General features: G+C 41.7%; 1 protein-coding gene and 1 long non-coding RNA gene across 2 annotated transcripts in view; one reads left to right on the top strand and one right to left on the bottom strand.

Annotated features, from left to right (window-relative positions):
* Window positions 1–156: 156 nt before the first annotated feature.
* Window positions 157–24,486, bottom strand: si:dkey-183c6.7 (urea transporter 2). Its single transcript, XM_020711553.2, has 9 exons — window positions 24,212–24,486; window positions 23,704–23,893; window positions 22,495–22,623; window positions 21,962–22,151; window positions 9,707–9,854; window positions 3,388–3,522; window positions 1,558–1,607; window positions 372–555; window positions 157–295 (listed from the first exon to the last, which is right to left on the bottom strand). Exons 1-8 carry the CDS (start codon window positions 24,336–24,338, stop codon window positions 373–375), a joined length of 1,152 nt encoding a protein of 383 aa, XP_020567212.1. The 5' UTR covers window positions 24,339–24,486; the 3' UTR covers window positions 157–295; window position 372.
* LOC110017063 (uncharacterized) overlaps window positions 9,757–24,500 on the top strand; it is a 48,287-nt gene continuing 33,543 nt past the window's right edge. The window contains exon 1 of the long non-coding RNA XR_013651044.1: window positions 9,757–9,894. This is a non-coding gene — a long non-coding RNA (uncharacterized LOC110017063). The remainder of the gene's footprint in view (window positions 9,895–24,500) is intronic.

Raw genomic sequence — 24,500 nt, 5'->3', positions numbered from 1 at the left:
CACGCCCCTGAAAGCGTGCTCGGGACAACCTGTCAATCGAATGTTTTGATTGTTCGACGTGAGACCCTACTTTAATTGAGGCATCTGATTGGTAGATTTATAGAACCTAATAATAAAGAGAATAACAAGAACGTGCTGAACAAAGGGAGCAGAGAAAAAAATTGTTATTCTGACAATATTTTGGTGTCTTGGAGCCAGCAGGTACTTCCTAAGGGTCATTTAGTCCAGTTCTCATATGTTTACGACACATTGCTGAAGAAGTGCTTCCAGTCTCTAACCTGATGGATGACTGACTCTGAAAAAGAGCAGAAAAAATATGAATGCGCTCCAATTCTCCTCACTCAAAGCTCTCCTTCATGATGCGTGCTCACATTACACATCTGTGCTCTCTCCATCCACTGTGTTGCCGGCTTCCCATTGGCTGCGGGAGCGCAGGTTGTGTTCAGGGGCTTTCACTTGACCAATGGGGATGCGGTATGTTGCTAAGTTTCCAGACAGCAGCAGCATGAGTGTGGCTGTTAGAGTTGCTGCCCAACTGCATGCTGGAAGACCCAACTAGGCAGAAGAAGAAAGAGATTCATAAATGATAAAGATCCAATCCCAAATCATACTTTAATGCTTTTTGCCTGAAATTATTATATAAAAATGTGTTCATAGCAATGTTTTTAAATAATAAAGATAAAATGAATTGAACCTTTTAGTATATTTAGGTTTTTAGTGGGAGGTACCTCACCTTTCACCTCTTCTAGGGCTGCACGATATGAGGAAAACTTGCAATTTGCGATATTAGTTATCAATATTGCGATTACGATATAACTTGCTATGCATGAACAAAAAACAATCAAAAACATTGTTTCCATTTTACTGCAAGACTTTAATTTAAATAAGAGTTAAGATAACTTAAATTACACTCCAAATGACGCTGGTCTAGATAGGAGGTGAACATCTAACATAAGAGGACTCGATCCACTGAGTCAACAACGTGAAAGGATCCATCCGATTGGTCAAATGCATAAAGGGATTAATTTAATTCGTTAATTACTTGTTTTGGCACATTTTAGGTAATCATTTGTAGCAAAATTTGTCATCTTTTGCGATATTGCACAGCTTGATATTGCGATAAAGATAAATTTGTGATTTACTGTGCAGTCCTAATCTTTCCTTTCTTGTTATGGTTAAATAAAGGATGATCTTGCCTTATGTTTAAAATTGCATATGCTGTTTCAATTAGATTGTAATACTTGACAAAATCCAGTAGGTGGCAGTAGTTACATAAAATCCGCACTGAAGTACCAGCCAAGAAGAAGAGGGAGGCGCCTTTTTTCAAGATTTTTTTTCTTTCTTTTTTTTTTTTTTTTAAATTGCCGAACAATTTGCTTTTAGTCTTCAGTTTTTAAGGTAGGTCCAATTTTATCATAGTCTGTGCAGTTTGGGTTTTTTGTTAAAGGACAAAAATGTAAAAAGTAGGCAAATTGTGTTTAGTTTTTGTATGAATATAATGCTAATATTACCCAGCCATCCCACAAAGGTGTTGACCCACAGACGGTGGGTACTTACCGCTCCCAACATGTTGCTCAGAGCAATATCAGCATATGCAGACAGGAAGGCTGCGAGAAAAACCAAACAAAAACACATTTTTTAGGTAATATCCCTCAAGTAAACACCATTTACTTGAACTTGCAAATACAGTTGTGGTCTTGCAGCTAAACAGTATGGAAATGTTTGAAATGTTTATAGCACTAAAAATAAAAGATTTGTGCCTGCTGGACTGAACCATTGAAAGACTGGAGGACAGGACGTGTTTGTGTGTTATAATAATGTTTTTTGCTTTCTGAACCACCTACCAGTCTTTTTAGAATAGACTTTAATTATGTTATTGAGCCAGATTTTGTCTTTAACAGACGAGCCACCAAACCAGCAGACAAAGGAAAAAATTTAAACGCAATCAAAAGGCTCTCTAACAGACTGATATAAGATTTTGTTATAAAGTTTCATAGAGGCCAGCCGTCTTAGCAGGTGGGTTCTTTAATAGCATGTATGGATTCTGTGTTTGTGTCAATATTAACCAGAATAAAATGTGTCAAATATTTCATTTGGATATCCCCATCATGTGGGTTTTGGTATCATCAGTGGATTCTGAAACATACTTTTTGAGCCCCATAAGACATTTCAGCCCTGTTCTGTGTTTGGATGTTGTGATGTCATCATTTTTTGGGGAGTGCCGTTCATTATGTTGAAGATGGCGGAGGCGCAATGAGAAAGACGAATTGCAAAATAACAGTCTGGCCCCCCAGGATTGCTGCAGGACGGAATAAAAACATGCAGAATTTTTAAAGGAGGCAACTGATTTCAACCGGTGAATTTCTAGTTACAGTTTAAACTACAGAGTCTATAACAGCTCAGTGGACATCAATATCTATGAAATCTTTTTTATTTTTTCCGTTAAAGGGTTTGCATGATTCAGTGCTCCAACTGGCTTAGCAGAAAGACTTGGTGACGTGTGAACGATGGCCTTTTGATTACTCAAGACTCAGAAAAACAACGGGCCTTTCATCCAAGAGCTGACTGTCAATCAGCTGTGAGTTTTTCCACAGAAAAACAGCCGTGTTTGGCTCCATTTATGACAAAAAGCAGCTTTGTATTACATACTGTGATGTTTCCGTCCTCTTTTTTGATCCATTAAAACTTGACCCATAAAGTCAAACTTAAGCATGTGTGTGACGAAGTGGCGTCACAGGTTGCAGGACAGCGCCTGAACACCAGCCTAAATCGTTTGTTTTTGTCTCTTTTCTTCCGGGCCCAGTAGGAGTTTAGTCTCACCGAGCACATGAACAGTCAAATCAAATCACTAGCATTTCATATTTTGTTTAATTCTAAAGGTGCACACTTGGTTTTTAACAGAATCAACAGCAAAATCAGAGCATTGTACACATCAGCGTTCATATCCACAGGAAACAGGAAGTGACTTCACATGTCGGAATTGTTTTTCTTTTTTTTGCTTTGTTCCCCTTTCTGTCTAATTTTTGTTTCAAATCTATTTCTGTATTTCAATTGTTCGGATTATTTTCTGTTAAATATCTGTAATTTTGGAGTTATGTTAAAGAATCTTCCAGGAATTGGTTTTAAGGAATGGTTTGGTTAATTGGCCTGTGGGAGGGGCTAAGGCTTTCTAAGGGGTGAACTTTCCCAGTTGAGGAAGAGCAGTCTTGGTTGCAGTGATGGCAACAGGCTCTCCCAGAATCAGCTGAGTTAATTATTTGATTATTGTTTTGGGATCAATAAAATCCCATTTTGAAATTTGGAGTCTTGGTCATTTTATTTGGGAGTGATTTAGTTATTCGCTGCTGAGAAGAACCCCGACACAATGTGGTTATGAATTTGTGTCACCGCTAGTGATGGCAAAGAGGTGAGTCCTCCAGTTGAAGGTGAAGAAGAGCCCGCCAACAGCCATGCAGCCCAGAGCGCCATTGAACCCAGACAAACCCGAGTACAGGGACTGGTGACGCACCGACACCGATAAACCTGGGAAAAAAACAAAAACAAAACAAGCCTGAGTTTGATGAAAATGAGTCACAGGTACTTATGGCAGATCAGGAAAAAAAAAGTCTGCAGAGCTGTGGTGCACCACAAGAGGGCACTGCACCATCACAGTTACCAGCTGCTATCATGACAGCAAATCCTGCTTTTGACCAAATATGGAAAATGTTTTGTTTGGCAGAAAAAGATTGATTTTTTCAGCGCTTGCTTAACACATTAATACATTAACGGTTCTTTCCTGGCTTTCCTTGGTAACAGCACTGAGAGAATGTGATTGATCGGTGTGGCAACCAATTTTCCTCTCCCTCAAAATTTGTGTTTGGCCTAACAAAGATGTCAGAAATAATAACTCCTTTTAAAATCATGTCTATAATGAAGGCCAATGCAACAGGAATGGATTTATTTTCTCTTAAAGGATTTTCCTAAAGTGGAGTTACATTTATGTTCATTTTTGGCCTTTTTAAAAAACATTTTTTTTTAATTGCAATTCTAAAGTCACGCATTCTGTACAGGAGACATGTACATGGAGGAGGGCTGGTACTCTGTTTCATGACCAGGATGGAACCGTACTGTTGTTCCTCTATATATGTTGTAAAGTATGTCGTATGCTGTAATATATTGTATGTGTTTAATATGACCTGCCATCCGCAGCATACCCATAGAATAAAATGAGACAATGTAAACATTTTTGTTCTATGGGCTAACCAAGCAGCCTATGACCTTGATATTTTAAATGGGCCACCTGCTTGCTCCATAGAGATTTGGCGATATTATTATTATTATTTTTTGCCGGCAAATGGCTTTTGCCCACCTGAAAGGGCTATTGTTTGTGACTTAGGCATTAACCCCATAAATTTGACAGAAAGACTCCTTCGTAACGATCAGGGGTCTTTAAGACAAGATAAGATTTTATTTATCTCACGATGGGAAGTTCTTTAAATTCTTTAGTGAACAACATTAGATTACAATCTACTCATACCATGGTCCGGGTGAATACTCGATTCTGATTGGCTGCTGGGTGTGCATTAAAACCTGATAACCGCACAGTGAAAAAAGAAGTTTCGTCAGCTAGCTTAAATCTTCTGGCTTCTTTAAAACAACCTTTTGCTTCATCATCTGGACAAAAACAAGCGGTAAGAGATGATCTTTCTCTCTGAACTGATGCTTTATTCAACCCATCGGAAAGATCAGCATAGATATATCGCTTTAAATCTCCGAATCTTGACTGCTGCGGTGGTGCGGCGCGACGCGGACTAAGAATTAAGGACTAAAAACTGGTTATTAAAATGTATTGCTTTTCTAAGTGACCATGGTATAAGGGGGTTAGTGGCCGACAAAGTGTGCATTATTATTTTTTAACGCACTTCACGGAAGCAACCGTCCTCCACGGTTCAGGTTTCCACGGCGTACGTTAAAAAGTAATAACGCACACTTCCTCGCCCACTAACCCTTTCATATAAGAATTGCCACAGGAGTTTTTTCTCCTTTTTTACAGCCTGTTTCGTTGATTTAATTAGGGAAGGTGCACTTTAATTCCTTATCATATCATCCCTTTCATGGAAATCAGGACAATTTTTAATTCGTGATGCTCTGTTACACTATTTTTTTCTCTTTTCCTGTCTAAACATATTTCCCCTTTGTTTGCTTTTCAAGCACAAACAGAAGTAAACAAGAAAACAAAGCCGTTTCTTTATGCCATCTCTCTTGTTTGTGATCCCACCATGAAACCTTTCTGAATAATCTTCTACAAAAAGGCTGCAGCAGGAGGTAGAAAGGCTTTTGGCCTACATACAGCCCCTGATCTTCTCTTCTGGAAACCCCTCATGGGAATAATACACACTGCTATGAGTGAAGGCTCTAAATATGGCTTGTGCTGTGCCAGTCCCAGGCAGACTTCATGTCTCTCTCTGCTCTCAGAGTGTGAGCCTTACCACCATGTTTCATATTAATCACTGGCAGACACATCTTACTGTCATTAAGTAAAAAGTATTTATTTTCCAATCACCAAGTCCTGTCCAGTGGTTTTTGTAGTTTTTGTTTTTTTTATCCTAACAAAAGAAAATAAACTGATCTAAGGATATCGACTTTTTGCTAAAACAAAATAGTTTCTTCTTAAAGCTAACTCTAAGTTTGGTACAGCCATGCACCCTGGATCCCATCAGCACCTTCCAATCTCATCTGGTCATAGAAACTAAGCAGGGTTGGGACCTTTTAGTCCCTTTATTCTATGGTAGGGAGACTGTTTGGGACCACCAGGTGCTGTAAGTTACTGCCACCACATGGGGGCAACTTCCAGTGTTTCCATGTGGTGGTTTCAAGTCCGGGTAAATGCAGAGGGTTGGGTCAGGAGGGGTATTGGTCGTAGACTGAAACCAAGTCGTATGTGCAAAGTGTCGTGTGATTGGCTGTAGCGACTTCTGAAGGGAGAAGCCAAAAGTAAAAACACAAAAAAAAAAAAACTTGTTAAGAACTTTCTATCCTATATAGTGTATTTTCTTTATTATCACTAAGATCCTTTATGGAATGACTTTCAGTTTGGAAAACTATTTATTTGAGGAGGAATCCACATTGAAGGCCCACTACAAAAGGGTATTAATGAGAAAATGCCATAAATGGGGTCTTTTCTCTTTCAGTAATTTATTCTCACGTGTTACATTTTTTCACATCTAGAGGATACAAGTTCATCCTAAGTTCTTTAATAAATCACCTTCTTTATTAATAATCTATCTTAAAATAAAAGGGCATGAAGCCTCTATTAAATTCCAAGTGTAGCCAAAAATCTTTGGTGTCCAATAATTGCAGTATGTTATGGATAAAAACTTTTTTTACCCTCCTTTGCCCAAACATTTATTTTTGCTTTGATGCAACTTTAACCCTCCAGTGTCAAAAATCCTTTCTTCAACCTTTCCCCTTATTCTTCATCCTTTTACACAATTAAGGTAATTCCAGCGGATTCTTAAAGCAGTTTTAACACTTAACGTTGGTAATTTGTTGCGCTTCAGTGTAAAGCCCAAATGAAAAGCTGTTTTCCTCCTCATCAGAATCAGCTGATGAACGTTGATCATGTAAAGCGTGTGTTATTCTGGTGTTGGAGGGTTATGGTTTTTGGTAGAAATTTCCAAAAGTATTCATGATAAAAATATTTCATGGTCTCTTTATCTAATATATCTTGGCTTGTCCTGTTTTGTTTGCCTCTTTACGATTTGTTCAGTGTAAGGTAACATTTGTCAAAGAATTTTCAAACTTCAACCTTTGGTATGAACTTGTAGAATAGCTACAAATGGATTTGAATTGGTAAAGATAAATTTGCATCATATCTTTCCTGCAAATCTAGAAAAATCCCTTCAGTGTCTGAGACTTGTTGAGTTATTTCTTCACCTCTGATGTATAAATGTTTAAATTAGAAAGCTCTGGGTTTCTTTTTGTTGTTTTTTTTGATAATTTTCTACCTTTTTCTACAACATATTTTCTATGTTCTATAAACTGACCACTAATAGATCTGGACTAAACATCAACTTCCTATTAAGGGTAAGAGTTAGGAAAGCTAACTGCTAATTATGGCCAAAAAAGGGAGTAACAAGCCTTAGAAGGACAACAGACAAGATCAATGGAGGCAACTCCCAACAATAAAATGTCGCTCAATTTCTAGGTAGAAGAAACATGTGTTGTCAGGCTGCCAAAGAAAATTTGTTGGCCTGGTGATTGAGAATACCGAAGGACAACAGCAGCAACAGAGCTGTATACAAGGATGGATGAGGTAATGGAGACATAAAACTTCCTGGTTTTATGTGCTGCTGGGTCACTGCGCTGTCACAGCAACTTGGATGAGGTTTAGTGGAGGACAAAAAAATATCCCATCAAAACTCAATCAGCGAAACAGCACGGCCGCTAAAGTTGAATCGCAATGTAGCGAGAGACATTCTAAAGGACGTTTTACACTAAAAGAGTAGAAATTTTAAACCCATAAAAACGTCATTATTTTTTTGTGAAACATATCAGCAACTCTGGCGGCGCCCTAAATTGGCTTAAACTAAAGGATTAAAATAACAATAAAAGTAGGTATTAAAAAGGAAATAGGGCAAAAAGTATTAGCAGTTAGTATTCGGCTCACACTAATGCAAGAGCAAATCTCCCGCTGACTACTTCTTCCTGCTTTCAATCAGGTCTGACCATCTTCTTTCCAAACTGTTGCTTTTGTTGCATCACTGTCTGCCATAATTAGCAGCATTGTGTCTACCATTTTCAGCAGGAGAGGATTTTTTTCCCCACTGGATGACTCATAGCCACATTTGCGCACATAGTATAGTATTTTAGGACTTCATACGTGTTGAAATTGAAGCAGATAAACTGGACTTTTCTCTCATTATTTCTCTGAATAGTCGAGCAGAGCATGTAAAAGTCTTTTTAAGTCTGTTTCTGCATTTAACCGATAATTGCTGTGCATCTCTGCTTGTGCTGTGGGTTTCCACAGTATAACATTTCTATAGCTGTTGGTGACATTCAGCCCTGTAGCCAGAGGGAATCATAAACCTCGTGTGGCTGTGTCTCCTTAAAAATGGTGTGTAATTTGAAATTTACCCCGCAGCAGACGATCTAACCATTTTAACCGATGGTTTGAGAAATTATAGATATTTTCTGTCAAACAGGATACAAATTTATGATACTGAGTTATGCTACAGGCACTCACAGGAAGACTACAGTTACATTATTCAGTTGTTTTTTTGCTGACACTCTAACAAGCTTCATTATTTTGTTTAGTCTCATGGGTAAATGCATAAAACTGACAGCTGTGATTTTGTAGGGGTGCAACAGTTACTAAATATTTAATGGGCTGTAACACTGTTTGGCTGAAGTTTTACGTCTGTGAAAAACTCCATTTCTACTTTGTGGAAACAATGGCTGTGTACAAAATTAGCCTCTATTCCTTAAGCAGGTTGTTCAACGTTTTCTTAAGTGTCCGAATGTTTAGCCCTTCAATACTAGATCTTTAGCTCCAACGTTGACGCTCTTTGAACTACCGTAACTCTTCAACCGTTTACATAACTAACGTAATTCTAACAAATTCTGAAGCAGAGAAAAGCAACTTTGGATCGATATCAACAGCAAGCTTTTCTTCTTTCCTTCTTTTTAAGGACATTGCGTAAACAGTCAAAGAGTTACAATAGTGTGAAGAATGTGTTTTGTCATGTTTCTGCCAAAAGCTTTGGTTGTAAAGAGGTAAAAGTAACAGCTGAAAAACAGGGCAACAAGCAACCAATGTAATCAATGTTGACCAGATGATCTAGAGAAAATCCGCTTTGTGCCGGTATTGGCGCTTCGGAAGCCATTGATTTTTGTTGTCACCGGTGAACGCTTTGGTGTTAAAGGGTTAAAGAACAACATTGAGTGCACTTAATCTATCCCACAATACAACAGGAAAAGCAGTGTGTGAAATGTGGACAATATCAGCCATTAGACCATAATTCATTACATGCGGAGGAACACACTTACATCTTGCAAACAGAAAACAGTTAACAGACCGATGTGAGTATTTCTTTACTTAAAAGTGTTTTTAGAAATTCTGTAAAATACTTAATAAATTGAAAAGCCATAAAGCCAAAAACTTTCACTGCCTTTTATATATCATTAATTTGTTAGCCATAAATGTATTTGTGCCGGCCTAAATTTTTAGGTCACTGATTTTTCAATAAACAAATAAACAGTCATGGGATTAGCCAGAAGACGAAGAATGCTGCTTGTTTACATGGAAGCTCAAGCTTCATGGAAATGATCTCATGCCTGGTATTTCAATTTATTAAAAGGCAAAGACCAGTAGTGATTTGTTATTTAACCCGTAACTGTAATAATTGTAATCATTTTTGTATCAGTTGTTTTCATCGGTCATTACATTTAAAAAAAAAAAAGGGTGGGTCTGCTGAAATCTCATTGTATTTAGTCAAATTATATGTACCGGTAAACAATTACATGTTCAGTAATAACAACACTTGATCTTAATTCACATGGTTTGCACAGAAATTAAAATTGTGGAATTATGTACAGAAAAAACCTGTAAATACCAGATGGTACTTTACTCTCTTTTAGGGAACTTATATCTTCTCAAAACATTTTTTTAATCTCAAGTAACAGAGTCCCTTTATTGAGCTTTACACGTGCTTCGTTTCAGACTGACCAGCCAGGATTCCAACAGCTGATCCGAGTAGAGCATGGACCGCCAGTAGAGGAGAATAAAGCACTACAGCGCCAAGGATGAGAAATGAAGGCTTAAGGGCCCCACAGGCAAAAATCTGACCCACGCCAAGAGGGATTCCGCCAAGAACCTGGAGAAAGAGACACAGTTTTTGAAGATTTCAGCTATCTGTAAGTCAAAAGTTGTCAATTAAGTTCAAGGCCAATTCCAATATAAAAAAAAAATGATATATAAAATGTACGTTTGGTGAGGGGCACATCTGCTGTCCTACAGTCAGTCTATTGGAAAAATACTTTTTCCGTCACCAAGGAAGAGTTTCTATGGCAACATGATGGGTACACAACTGATGCTAATATTTACAAATCATAAACGGGTTATAATTACATCGTCGCCTCACAATTTGGTAGGTGTAACTGTGTTTGTTCAAGGATTATTGTGCCACCACAGCTGTGGGAGCAAAGTGGTAGAAGTTCAAGACACTGAAAATGGAAAGAAACACCAAGGGACACCAAGACAACAAGACTGTAGACCTGAGGGGAGCACGTGATGCTGTAGTATCGCGAGAGCCGACGAGAGGAGTGTGGTGAGTTTACTTGGCGGCGCGTAAGTTGTGAACAAACATTTTTGATTTATTTAATTACACCGCCATATTTAAATAATCCAGAAAGTTTAAAAAATAAAAATCTGAAAAAGTTTGTCAAGCATTTGCCAGCCTGGATGACCTGGAGGACCTGGAGGATCTGGAGAATTACATCGACGAGTGTTTCAATACCTGCCTCATGAAGAAATCCAACACCGCCACTCCGTCCACCAAACGCAACCGTCCCGAAGACTCCCCGGGGGCTGCCTCCTCCCCAGGCAGCAACATGAGTGATATCCTGGATTCAATTGATAAAAGGCTCTCCAGCCTTGATTGCCGTTTAAATCTGCTGGAGATCCTCCATAAGGAATTCCAAGGTCTGCGAGAGTCTCTGGAGTTCAGCCAACAGCAGGTGCAGGAGCTCGCAGCGGAGAACCAGGCCCTCAGAGAGACCGTGAAGATCTTGGGCCACGACACCGCCCGTCTCTCTGAGGAAAACCGATCCATCAAGGAAACCCTCCTGGATCTTCAGGCGAGGAGCATGAGGGACAATCTAGTGTTCGCAGGGATTCCAGAAGAGGCAGGGGAAGTCCCGGAGAACATTGTTAAGTCCTTTATAGAGGTCCACCTGAAACTCCCCAAGGAAGAAGTCCAGAAGATCTCCTTCCACAGGGTTCACCGGCTCGGAGGAAAAAGGCCGGACAATCAGCGTCCCCGTCCTATTGTTGCTAAATTTGAACATTATAAACAAAAGATGCAGGTAAAAAGCAGAGGGCGCGAGCTGAAAGACACACATTACAGCGTGAATGATCAGTTTCCAGGCGAGATCCTCCGCCGTCGGAAAATCCTCTTCCCGCTGAGGAGGAAGCACCTGTCTGCTGGAGCACGCGCGGTGGTTGCTGTTGATAAACTTTTTGTGAATGGCAAGCTGTTCCGGGACCCAGAGGTAACACCCTGGCTGTGCTGAAGGCTTTCAGAGGCGCACTGACATCTGCGCTGCCCAGAAGAAACCCGCAAACTTATTTAACTAGGAAATAATCGGATCATCAATAATCCACACCTCTCAGGAAAAGTGTTTTTTCTTTCTCTCACATTCATGTTTCTGTTGTTGTTTCGTTGTTTTTGTTTTTTGTTCTTTCTCTTTCCCTCTCTCTTTTCTCTTGTCCCCCCCCCTTCCCATGTCCTCATATGTGAATCAGGTAAAGTCAACGCAACCATGGTGAGTATTTATTTATGCACGGAACGGGCGCGCGCGCATACTAGCGTGCATAAGAGCATGCACACGCGATCCCGCACACACACGTTGATAAACTGCAAAAACCTCACTTAGGCTCACACAGGACGCACATAACATGCAGCTCATAGCCAAGATACGTTCACCCACAACGCATAGCGCTTGTCAGTGTAGCAGGTACGCACAGCGGGCACGCGCACACGGACGGGCACACGCACTATTTAGCCTTGCACTCTCCCGGTTAGAACAGCTATGAGCAGTCTTAACATCGTTAGCTGGAATGTGCGTGGACTTGGTTCTGGGCCAAAGAGATTGAAAGTGTTAAATCACCTGAATGATCTTAAAGCAGATATAGCTCTGCTGCAGGAGACCCATTTATCATTATCAGCTGGTCATCTCCTGTGCTGTTCCCAGTATCCAGCTATGTATTCTGCCAGTTTCAACTCCAAACAAAGAGGGGTTGCAGTTTTGATTAATAAAAATGTTACATTTACTCATAAGGATACAGTTACTGACCCAGAAGGCAGATTTGTAATCATTAATATATCCATTCAGAATAAAGACTTTTGCATCGCCAGCATCTATGGCCCGAATGTTGACGACTCTTCCTTCTTTCACAGATTCTTCACCTCACTCTCAGTTCACTCTGACTCCACAATCATTATAGGAGGAGACGTCAACCTTGTTTTGGACCCTGAACTTGACAGACTCAGCACAGCAGCAAACCAGCGTACATGGCAGTCTGCAAGTATTCTAAAGCAGTACATGAATGATCTGGGTCTCTGCGACGCTTGGCGCTCATGTCATCCAAGCACTAAGGGGTTCACCTTTTTTTCTCCAGTTCACCATTCACAATCTCGTTTAGATTATTTATTAGTCAGTAACTCCCTTTTGAAAGAAATTAAAAGTTCCAACATTCATCCAATTATTATCAGTGACCATGCACCAGTTTCTGTTACTATTTCAAGGGAAGTACCCAGACCCTCGGGTTCAACCTGGAGGTTTAATACGTCTCTGTTAAAAGACCAGGAATTTATTGAATTCTTTAAAAAAGAGTGGGCAACCTTCTTAGAATTCAACGATACTTCTGAAATATCACCAAGTATTCTTTGGGAAGCAGCAAAAGCAGTCATGAGAGGGAAAATCATCTCTTATTCAACGCATAAAAAACGCAAGGAGAAAGCAGATTTATTAGAATTAGGAAATAAAATAAAAACTCTGGAGACTGCTTATGCTGCTTCTGCACAGGAACACATACTGGGCGACCTGAAAAATTTAAAACTGCAGTTAAATGACATCATCAATAAACAAACACAATTCCAGATACAAAGGCTTCGACTGGAAAGATATGAAAACTCAAATAAATCTGGCAAATTTCTAGCTAATCAGCTTAAAATTAATAAAGAAAAATCAACAATCACTTCGATTATGGACCAAACAGGGAATGTCACCCATGACCCGGTAAAAATGAATAATGCGTTTAAAGACTTTTATCAAAACTTATACACTCCACAGATCAATCCATCAGAACAAAGCATCAACTCATTTCTCAACAATATAAACCTGCCCAAGTTAAACGAAGATCAAATCACAAATTTAGACTCTCCGCTCTCGTTGTCTGAGCTTCATGAAGCTCTGTTACTTATGCCTAATGGTAAAGCACCAGGGCCTGACGGCTTTCCTGCAGAGTTTTATAAGGAATTCTGGGAACAACTGGCACCAACGTTTTATAAAACGGTAAAATTTATCAATGAAAGCCAATCTCTACCACCTAACATGAACTCTGCCAACATTATCCTTCTTCTAAAACCAGACAAAGACCCCACGAGTCCTTCAAGCTATCGCCCCATTTCTTTAATTAATGCAGATGTAAAAATTATCTGCAAAGCACTAGCACAGAGAATAGAAAAAGTCACTCCTCACATAATTGACTTTGATCAAACTGGATTCATCAAAGGCAGACACTCGGATGACAATGTCCGCAGACTCGTTAACATAATAGACTTTGCCACCATCAAAAACCAGGAAATGACTATACTATCACTGGATGCTGAAAAAGCCTTTGATAGAGTAAATTGGAAGTTCCTCATTGCTGCCCTCCATAAGTTTGGGTTTGGAGAATCATTCATCAATTGGATCAAAATATTATATCACAACCCCAATGCATCAGTTAGAACTAATAAACAGACTTCCAACAGGTTTTTTCTTGGAAGAGGAACTAGACAGGGTTGCCCACTCTCCCCCTCGCTTTTTGCAATATTTATCGAGCCTCTAGCTGCAGCAATAAGACAGAATGAGAGTATTAAAGGAATTAAAACCAAACACAGCCATCATAAAATTAGTCTCTATGCAGATGACATATTACTGTTTTTAAGTAATATACATTCTGTAAATGAAACGGCAACAATCATTAATGAATTCTCTTCTATATCAGACTATTCCATTAATTGGAATAAATCTGTTTTATTACCACTGAACAGTAATGCGGAGCAAGGACTCACAATACCAGTTAAATCAGGCAATATAAAATATCTAGGTATTTATTTTTCCCCCAAAATATCAGAACTGGTGCTGCTAAACTACACCCCATTACTGAAAAACATACAGGACGACCTAACACGCTGGACCAACCTGCCTTTGTCCCTTATGGGCAAGGTAGCCACGGTTAAAATGAAAATCTTACCCAAAGTTAATTATCTCTTCTCAATGATTCCCACACAACCGCCATTAAAATGGTTCAAAACATTAGACTCATCCATATCAAGCTTTCTATGGAACAATAAACCTGCAAGAATTAGTCTAAAAACTTTAAAATCTGCAAAAAGCTGTGGAGGATTAGAATTACCTAACTTCCACAATTACTTTCTTGCAAATAGATTACAATACATCTTAAAATGGTTAAAAAATAATCCAGAAACCAACTCATGGTTAGACTTGGAACAGGCGTTATGTGGAAAGATCAACCTGTCAGATCTTCCATTTATTAGTCAAATAGTTAAAAAACAGGATTGTTTCAAAAGTATTAATATAAATGCCACTTTAACAGCCTGGTGGGAATTTCTCAAAATATCAAAATCATCAATTCAACCGTGCAAAATGACACCCATCTGGAACAACCCAGACATCCTCATAAACAAAAAAATTATCCACTTCCCAGCTTGGCAAGCAGGGGGCATAAAACAACTAGAGCACATAATTATTGATAGAAGATTCATAACTCCCCAGGAACTTCAAGACAAACATGGAATATATAACTTCTTGGAATATCAGCAACTTAAATCAATTATTACTAAAAAGTTTAAATACAGAGACAACGATTTAAAGCTACCAGATGTAGTTACCACTCTGATCAATTTCTCAATGAATAAAACTCTCTCCAAAATATACAAACTTTTATGTAATTTAGATAACAATATTTCACTTCCGACAACAAAATGGGATGCGGATTTGAGCATCAGCACAGATGAAAGTTTTTGGTCAGAACTTTGTCTAAACACCTTTAAAATGACAAAAAATCCAAATCTGCAGCTAATCCATTTCAAAACTCTTCACAGAATTTACTACACTGGACAGAGGATGTTCAAGATGGGTCTCAGTAACTCAGACATTTGTCAGCACTGTGACAGTAATCTACCCGACAATTACATGCATGCACTATGGTTCTGCACGCCTGTCCAGGCTCTCTGGCAGCAGGTATGTGCCGATCTATCAGTCTGGCTTAAGGTTTCAATCACAGCTTCACCGTCACTTTGTGTGCTTGGTGACATGAGTGCCATCGATGTAGAAGGAGGATTAGGCTCTATCATTTTCATAACTCTTTGCATTGCTAAAAAAACTATTTTAATAAATTGGAAAAGCAAAAAAAATATAAATATAAGTCAACACAGAAATCTGCTGCTTGATCATATCAGCTTGGAAAAAATGTCAGCCCAAAGTTCAAGTAACTTTGAAAGAATTCGGTCTCTCTGGTCTCCCATAGCTAACTCCGTGACTTAGGGGGTGGGGGGGGCATGGTCGTCGCTGCTCCTTGCCCTTCTGCCGTGGGCCGGGGTGGGGGTCGGGGCCTCCGGTGCCTGGCCGGGGGTGGTGGGGGCTCCGTTGGTCGGGGGGTCGGGTCCGGCGCCTGGGTGGGGCGGCCTGGGGCGCTGCGTGGTCCTCTGGGCTTGGGTGTGGGGGTGCGTGGTGGGGGGGGTGGGGTGGTGGTCTGGCTTGGCTTGGGGGGGTGGTCCCTTTGCCTGTGCTGGGGGGGGTTGGCGGGGGGCGCTGCTCGGGGGGGGGGGCCCAGCGGCGCTGGATGGGCTTCCCGTCTACACCTGGGGCTGGGATCGGCCCTTCCCTGGCTCTGGGGCGGGACGGGACAACCCTCTTGGGGCCCCCGGTCGCTCTGGGTGTCATCCGCTTCGGCTGCGGGGTCTGGGGGTGGGGTGGGGTGGGGGTCTTGTCGGCCCTGTCCTGTGGGGGGGCATTCTGGGGGAGGGGGGGGGCCCTATTGGTACGGGGCAGGGGGGGTTGACGGGTCGGGGTCTCCGCTGAGGCCATCGGCGGTTTCCCCGGCCGGTTGGCTGCCTCGGTCCCGTCGAGGCCTGACCAGAGCTCTTCTAGGGCCGGCGTTTGGGGGTGGGGGCCTGGGCTTGCTCCGGGGGGGGCCGGCGCTTTCTGGCTCCCCTCTCTCTGTGTGGGGGTGGTGGTGCTGGGCCTGGGGTGTCTGCGCCTCCGGGGGTGGGGCCCCGGGGCTGGGTGGGCCTGGCCCCCTTGCTGGGGGGGGGGGGCGGGGGACGGCTGTTTGACCACCGGGGGACAGTCTATCATCTGTCCCCAACTTACCCCCTTCCTCATATAACCTCATAATAGGGTGAGGGGGTGGGGGGCTTAGCCTGCGATGAGCCTTGGGGGGGGGGGGTCACTAGGCAGTGACCCCCCTCCTGTGGTTGCCGTATGGAGTGGGCCCCCCCTCTTTCGGTTTTATTTGCACCTTAGACATGTAGGGCCCTTGGTAGGGGGGGTGCTTGGACATCACTGCCAGCAAGCAGCGGATGTCCTCCTAGCACCCTACCCGCCAATTTTAACCGCACCTTAGACATTTAGGGCCCCTTGGTGGGGAGGGTGAGGGGACGTCACTGTGAGTAATCAGGAGACGTCCCCTTAGTGCCCTACCCGCCAATTTTAACCGCACCCCCCTTAGTACACACACCCCTCCCCCCTCAATATATACATCCCAACATAAACACACACACATGCACACACACACTCTCTCAAACACACATACACGCACACACATTTTGCAAGGAAGGTGGGACCTAGGACCATCTGTCCCCTGCCTCTTCCCTGGTGGGGGGTACGGGCCCCTTTGCAACGGCGGCTGTGTCCCCGGGGTGCTGGCTTCCTGGGCCCGGCGGTGCTCTCTCCGCGCGGTGGGGGGGTTCACATTACATCTGAGCCGGGGGTGTTCGTGTCCCTGGGGGGTGGGTTCTGGTCCTTGCTCCTGAGTGCTGGGCCCCGCCAAATTTCCAACTGTGGCCGAGCCTGGTCGGGCCATATTTACAACACCCCTTGTGGGCCCTCTTTTTTCCCCGGGGTTCCCCCCTCCTGGGCGGGGGCGGCGGGCCCCTGCCTCGCTCCTCCCTGGACCAACCGTTGGCCGGGCGGATGGCTGCCTGGAGTGCGGAGTGGGTCTCCCTTGGGGGGTCCTGGCCCGTACCTGGGGTTGGGGCGGGGGGATGCCCGGAACTCCTGGGTGGTGGTGGGGTGCTCGTCTGGGGCTGTGGGCGTCCTTCTCCGGTGGGGCCCTGCGTTGGGTTCTCCCGGCGCGGCGGGGGGGCTGCTCTCCTGGTTGGGCTGGGGCGGCGCCCTCTTTCCCTCCGTGCCTCCCTGCTCTCTGGCTCTGGGGGCCTTGCGGCGGCCCTGCTGGCCCTGGCCTGGGTGGCGGGCTTGGTCGCCCGGGCGGCGGTTGTTCCCTGCCGGTTCCCGTGTGGTGTTGGGGGGAGTCCGGCTGCCGCTGCTGGTGCGGTGGGGGTCTTGGGGTGGGGATGGCTGGGCACTCTCCCTCCTTCTTTTCACGTTCCACCATCCATTTTAGAAGAACATAAACACTCACCTGAGCACAGGTGTCAGCTCAACAGACTGAATGACTGAAATATTTCACACTAGTTGGTTTTAAGGCATAAGTATGCGTGTGAACACTATCTGTTTTGTGTACATGTCGACAGGTGGACATTTTTGCAACTAACAAGTGTGTTTATAACATTTGAGTGTGTGTGTGGACAGGCTCCGCCCTTTTTTTTTGTTTTTTTTTTACATTTGAACCTTACCATAATGATTAACAACCAGTAAACTTGTTGCTTTATGCTGCTTCATGGTCTTATCCCCCTTCCCCTCCTATTATCACCCCCTACCCCCCCTCTCTCTAACGTCCCTCTTTCTTCTTCCCCTCTTTCCTTTTCCGTCCGGTCCAACACCAAAGATTTTCAGACATGTTTGAAATTAATAAAGTTTGGCCTCAATTACAAAAGGGGTTTATTCAGACATACCTTTGGTTTGTCTGAAGATTAATAACCCCTCTTGTTAAAGTAAAATATGTCCAACCCAAGAGGCCCTCAGCTCTCATCTGTCTGCCTAGCTGTTGGACAGGACAAGTTAAAAAAAAAAAAAAAAAAAAAAAAAAAAAAAAAAAAAGAAAATGGAAAGAAAACGTCTCAGTCTCTTGAGAGAACTTTACAAAGTGTATGAGAATAAAAGAGGGGAAAAAATGAAAAAGAAGCATACAAAATAAAGGGTGAAAAAAAAGATTGATAGTGGATTATTTTGTTTCAAACTGTAAGTTTTGACAAAACACCAATATTTCAATGTACCATTTGAGTTATAAAGTGTGAAGACGAAGAAATGTTAGGTTAAAAAAAGGTAAATTATGAAACATTAGAGAATAAAGTGACAGATTTACTGATAAGTGGGAACAAGATGATTGAACAGAGAGAAAGACAGACATATAGAGAATAATCCCATTCTGGTGGAGGGGAAACTTGTGAAAAGTAATTTCATGCAGGGAAACACATCATGCCGTGCGCTGTGATGTTTCATAATGAGATTTTGTGCAAATCTTGATATTCAACACGCCTGGCAGCATTGAGAGTTCAGTCTGAGTCTAATCTCACTTTTCTGTGAGTGTAGTGATTATCCGGTTCAGAAAACTACACAATCCAAAAACACGAGTCTAAGTCGTGCAGCCAGCTCAAAGGTCAATGAAGGTCAACTCTGTGTTTAGCATTTTAGTTTTTGAATTCAATTACATCATCTGAACAGAATCACTATAGTTTTAGTTTACCTAAAAATCTGCCCGACATGAGTGGTAAGCAATGTATATTATTATGACGCTTTTCTGCCTTAAGGCCTAAAGTAACAGCATGTTTGAAAAAATGCCACATTAACAGGGGATGAAACACTAGAATGTTTATTGGTTGACATTTGGTGCACTTTTTAGATAAAAATGCAAGAGTCTGACTAGTCAAAGAAAATGGGGGAGACGAATCAGCTGGGTAATTACCATGGCATGTCAGCATCCTGTCCACATAAATGTCAGATCATCGGTCATAGAAACATCTTAAAAAGGTCATTTAACAAAGAGGAATTGAAGATTTTTTATCTTGTGCTGATGATATGTAGGTCCAATAATTCCATTGTTCTTAAAAAAAAAAGTTAAATATCTGCCAAAAAAAAGATCCAGAGGTGAATGAGGCAATAGTTGTGTGTTTCTTTAAAAAAACACTTATTTTAGAGACAATAACCACAAAATAATATTTGCTGTAAATAAAAACAATAACTAAATAATAATAAAACCTCAATGTTCTTGGACATGAAAATACTAGAACTAAATAAAAATGCAAAAAATGGGTTTAGAGCGTAAAGAAATATGGGTTCATAATTTCACTTTACTGAGCATTCTAACACCTTCCACATGACACTTCCTGTTTCTCTCTGGTCCATTTCCTCACTGAAAGCATGGCAATGAAAATGCATCCCTTCAGCACTTAGATACCAGCTGGTTTGTTGGACCAGAAGCTGAGTGCAGCAGCTGGTCGGTTTGGACCGTTGTCTCCGGAGAAGCGGCTCATTTCCTTTGAATGAGTTGCTGGAAAAAATAATTTGTGCAGTTTCTGAGGCACATTGCAAGCATTTGATTAATTCTTCCTCCCAGAAAATAAACAAAACAGCATAAAAGTCCTTAACTTGTACATACATCTTCCCAGTAAGAATTAATTACAGAGAAATCTTAATGTAATTTAAACTGTCTTGCTGAGTATGAATTTAAATAAATGGTCCGGCAGGAATTGTTGCCTAGTAACCAGTGAGTCAGACGTGGATGATGATGTGAGTTGTGCTCTTTATCTGTTTCTTCTGTGTTTTTTGAGGCTACTGTGCCTCTACTTATCAGGGACAGCTTAATCTTGTGGATTAAGCATTTTTGGAACTACTAAACTGCCATTTGTTAATGAAATGTTATCTTCATCCATTTTAATGGTGAAGCAGAATGTTACTGCAGTAATCCAGTGATTAAATTGTGATGCATGTGTTAGTCTTACATTTTAAAACTTGATATTGTGAAATAATTTACCATGGTACCAGTTTATTTTAAACTTTACAAACATTTACCGTAAATCAGCTAAATTTTGAGGTTAAATGTAAAAATGTTGTGTAACTTTTGTAAGAACTACTATCTACTTTCAAGCGCTCACTATCCACTACCCTGGCATTTGTAATATCTAGGTATACGTTTTCTTCTTAAGATGAGGCTGACATGACATCACAGTGGCATTAAGCTGTTCAGCAAATACTCAGGAAGACAGACGTGCTTGGTTTGAGCCGTCTTTGATGTTCTCTGGAAGCATGAATGGAATACTGATGGAGTTCTCCCGCTGATTTGCTCTAAGCTCCACAAACATTTGAAGCTTAACCAGAACCTCTTTCAAGTCTCAATTCAATGCTCAGGTAGAGACCTGTATATGAAACCACACATTCATCAATTCTATGATTGGTTTGATTATGGTATAATTAAGTAGATTCTTTTTGTGCTACAAAAATTGTTAGACCCGCACTTTTCTTGAAAAAGATGTAGAGAATGAATGTAAAACAACTGGTTTGGAATGAAGGTCATAAAAAAGTCCTGGTGAACTTCAAGCCTTTGTCACACCTGCCCTTAGGGCTAGACGTGAATTAAATAGGCAGACCGCTATGGGGAACGCAGGTGTCCTGCACAAAATATTAAGATCATAGACCGCTCAGTGAGCCTGTGGAGTGAACATTTTTCTATTGGCATGCTGTGAGTGTCAGGTCATAGCAAAAACTTACACACAAGGCTAAAGTAAGGGTGAAGTAGGTTAGCTGCAGGCATGTTGTGCAAATTTTTCTGACTGCACAAGAAGCCTGTGAGTGCTGTTCTTGTGATAAGAGCCTTCTTCTTGCGTGGCGGCCTGTTAGAATTTAGGAAATTTGTGTGATGAGTGTTCTGGTGTCCTACAAAAAAGGTACGCATAATGTGCACGCCCCTCCGTGCAGCATCAGTGCACAGTATGGAGCCAGTGATCACACCTTACTAACGACTAGCCCTTGTGCTATCTTAGATGACCCCACCCTTACTTTGACGTGTTCTCCCTACCATGACAAAGGTGGATAAAGGTGGAAAGATTTCATGTAATCCATGGACACCAGTGAAGATCACAAATCATTGAAGAAAAAAGGTTCAGGGCACTGGTGGGTCTAGATGACCCATCTCCCAATGTTAAAGTGCCTAGGATAGCCCAAGGGTTACAGTGCATGAAACTTGCATTCTCTGTACGAATACTTCCACACCCACAGCAATCGTACATTCGATTTTCATGACCTGCTTTAGGGTGCCTGCATGAACCACCGCTGCAAGACACACCTGTGCTCTCCTTAAGATGCAGCCACATCTGTCCACGACCCTCCACGGACCCGGACAACCCAAGAACCCACAGCATCTTTATGGGTCCACCCCTGCATGGGTGAATGTAACTAAGGCTTCAGGGAGGTCTTAAATATATTACAGTCACACTACACTTTGTAAGATGTGAGATCTTCTCATTTTCCAGTGCAACTTTGCAGGCGTTTGAACACATCTCAAAGCGAATCACAGGACTAAAGGGATATATACTACAGAAATCTGCAGGCAGCAAGATCTCTTTCCTCTCCTGCAGAGGTTTCTGCAGGAAACAGCCAAAAATATATATGTTATATGTATTACACATGATGGTCTTTTACTTTCAAACATTCCTTTGTTTTACTACTATGTGTATGTTTTTGGCTTACCAAAAAACACGTCTGAACCATAAAAAAAGGCAAAGGTGTTACATTTATACAAACCAATGTCTTGAGAACCTGAATATAACTTTCCTTTCATGATCAAAGCCCTCACCGTTAGTGCTGCAAGCTCTGTGCCGTTGTGCTCCCGTTCTCCAGGGGGTATGGTGGGATAATGAGGAAAATAAGGATTGTTTGGGCCCGTACAAAGCAGATAAAGTACAATGACTGTGTTGAAGGGAAACACAGCGGCAGGCAAGTCCCAGTGTTGCAAAAATGTGGCGAGTCCGCTGTATAAAAAGATGCTGCAAGAAAAAAGAAAAAAAAGCCGCACATGATCATGAAGACTAAGAAAAATGGAAGCCTTTTTGCCCTACATTAACTCTGGACACAACCAAAATATTGTTGGAAGCAAACTTGGTGGCAACTTAAAAGCAAAATACTTTGTTAAACTTCATTTTGATTTTTTTATTTACATTTAATGTAGCCTCAAGAATGCCACCGTAAAGAAAGTTGACACAGGAAGAAACATTTTTACAGATTACAGAGAAAAACTGCAAAATGTTTAATAAATGAGTGGACAGTCATATATAGCGTGAGAGAGGAGTCTGGGCTCTATGCATGTCTTTCTGGGTGTAAGGCTCTCACCACGTGGCTGATCCAAGGCAGGCGGGGAGCAGCAGCGACCAGTACCAATCTCCAGCCGAGCTAAACACTCCCATCAGCAGGGACACCAACATGCCGTTGAAGCCATGCAGACCTCCAGCTACTTCACCACTAATCACAAGCAGCACAACAGACACCTCATCATTTTGGTTCTATTTTCAACACAGTAAAAGATCATTTTAAGTTTATCATAAAACCAAAGATAAAGAAGGTTTTTATTGACTTTTTTTTCAAACCACAACAGCTGTAGTTCTCCAAGAATATGGAATAAATGTCCAAATGAAGCATGTGCTTATAGGCAAAGTTGTGCACACTTTAAAAAAGAAAAATATATCTATACAGCATTTGGTTTGACGTGTGACAAATCTGTTTTGAATCCGACTTTTCTTTGTTTCCCTTGTTAGATTACTGTGAAAACATGTCCTGAGGTTACAGGCACATACAGTATATAAATATTAAAGATCGATTCAGCAACGTGAGCATGATACCGTCTACCAGTACGCAGAAAATCTTTTCTTTGTGTGTCATAGTGACGTTTTCATTTTTTGAACCGTTGCCACATTAGTTATTTGAGCTGAGAGTCAGCTTTCTTGCTGCGGCTGGATGGCTCGTTGGCTGTGTGTAAGACTGGTGCATGGGAAACCCAGTGTGTGTCCTCGGGTGAATCCCATCACTCTACTGTCTAACCATGAAGCCACAAGTGGGCCCAAGTCTGGGCCTCCCTGTGATATCTATAACCCAGTGACGTATTTCTGACATTAATATAACAGGGGAAATTTTGTAGTTAAGACAAAGACAAATCCTTCTCACAACGGACATGCTAAACTCAAAACTAAGAGTTGTATTCACATTTTTTTGCTACTTTGTCTATAAGCATACATTTCAGGTAGATGGTTATCTTACCACATATAAGAAAATCTCCAAAGTCTCTATAATGTCTTTAAAATGTCAAAAATAAAAATGCCTGGGCTCCGTTAAAAACTGCTGCTGCAATATTTCGCTACCTTTCACATGTAAAAACATTTACTGAATACATTTTAGCAATGACCTCCTTTCTTTTTAGTGCTGTCTGTTAAAGCTTAATCCAATTCTAACTAGTGGTTACCGTTAACTACAGTTTTTCCATCATAAATATGTATGTTAGATTTATTTTATTTTTGGGGGGGAGGGGGGGGGGTAAAATCTTTCCACCTGTCCTGTCCTGTGATGACAGCTGTGAGCGTAGAGGCCAGTACCCCCACAGTTCCCAGCAGGCCCTGCCAGGGGGAGTCCCAGTACAAGGCAGCCAGAATGAGGGCCCCACTCAGTGGGTTGTTGGCTAGAATCACCCGGCTCACCCCCCGCAGCCCCCACACAGCCAGCTGCAGCACAAACCACTTATCTGGGGGGGACGCAGAAAGAAAACAAAATGCTTTAATCCAAGTTTTTTCTCTCCTCCAGTCATGATCAAGACGGGCGTTGGATTAATTACTACATTGAATTAAATATTCAGCAAAGCATTTTTGAGCCATGGACTCATAATTATTTAAATAACACACTTTCAGATGTTTTCAGTTAAAAAAAATAACAAAAAAAACAACAACTTGCTCATTAATAACATTAAACGAAGATAAAGACTTAATCTTTCTGCCTTTATGAGCCCAGTAGCTGTTAAAAGCCAAAGAATCAGGCTGTTAAAATGGATAATGTGTGTATTTACCCTGCATGAACTTATCCAAATACTCCATATCTCCAGTGCACAACAGCAGAGCATTTGACACCCGCCGGCTGAAGCTGGCACGAGTCCTGCTGGCCCACTCCATCTCTGCTTTAGAGTCCATCCACATGCCGGCAGCTGCAGGGCCTCCGTACTCCAAACACAACGACAAGTTATCAAAAAACAGCTGTTTATCCGGGAAATCTTCAAGTGCTTGACTCTGTTGTTGGCTTTGCTCTTCAGCTCAGTCTTTTCTCATCCGTTCTCCTCCTCTTCCCTCTGAGGTTCGATG

Source organism: Oryzias latipes, chromosome 18 (genome assembly GCF_053564925.1).
Source record: "Oryzias latipes strain Hd-rR chromosome 18, Olatipes_Hd-rR_3.1".
NCBI lineage: Eukaryota > Metazoa > Chordata > Actinopteri > Beloniformes > Adrianichthyidae > Oryzias > Oryzias latipes.
Note: the sequence above shows the minus strand (reverse complement) of the source record. Positions and strands in the feature narration are given on the sequence as shown.

What these genes read in the sequence shown, in the direction of transcription:
- si:dkey-183c6.7 (XM_020711553.2), bottom strand. Translation starts at nt 24,338, where the DNA reads ATGTGGATGGACTCTAAAGCAGAGATGGAGTGGGCCAGCAGGACTCGT. An exon ending in AGCTGTTGGAATCCTGGCTG is followed by an intron (nt 3,523 to 9,706) that starts GTCAGTCTGAAA and finishes TTTTTTTCCCAG; the next exon opens with GTTTATCGGTGTCGGTGCGT. An exon ending in CCTCTTTGCCATCACTAGCG is followed by an intron (nt 1,608 to 3,387) that starts GTGACACAAATT and finishes TTTTTCTCGCAG; the next exon opens with CCTTCCTGTCTGCATATGCT.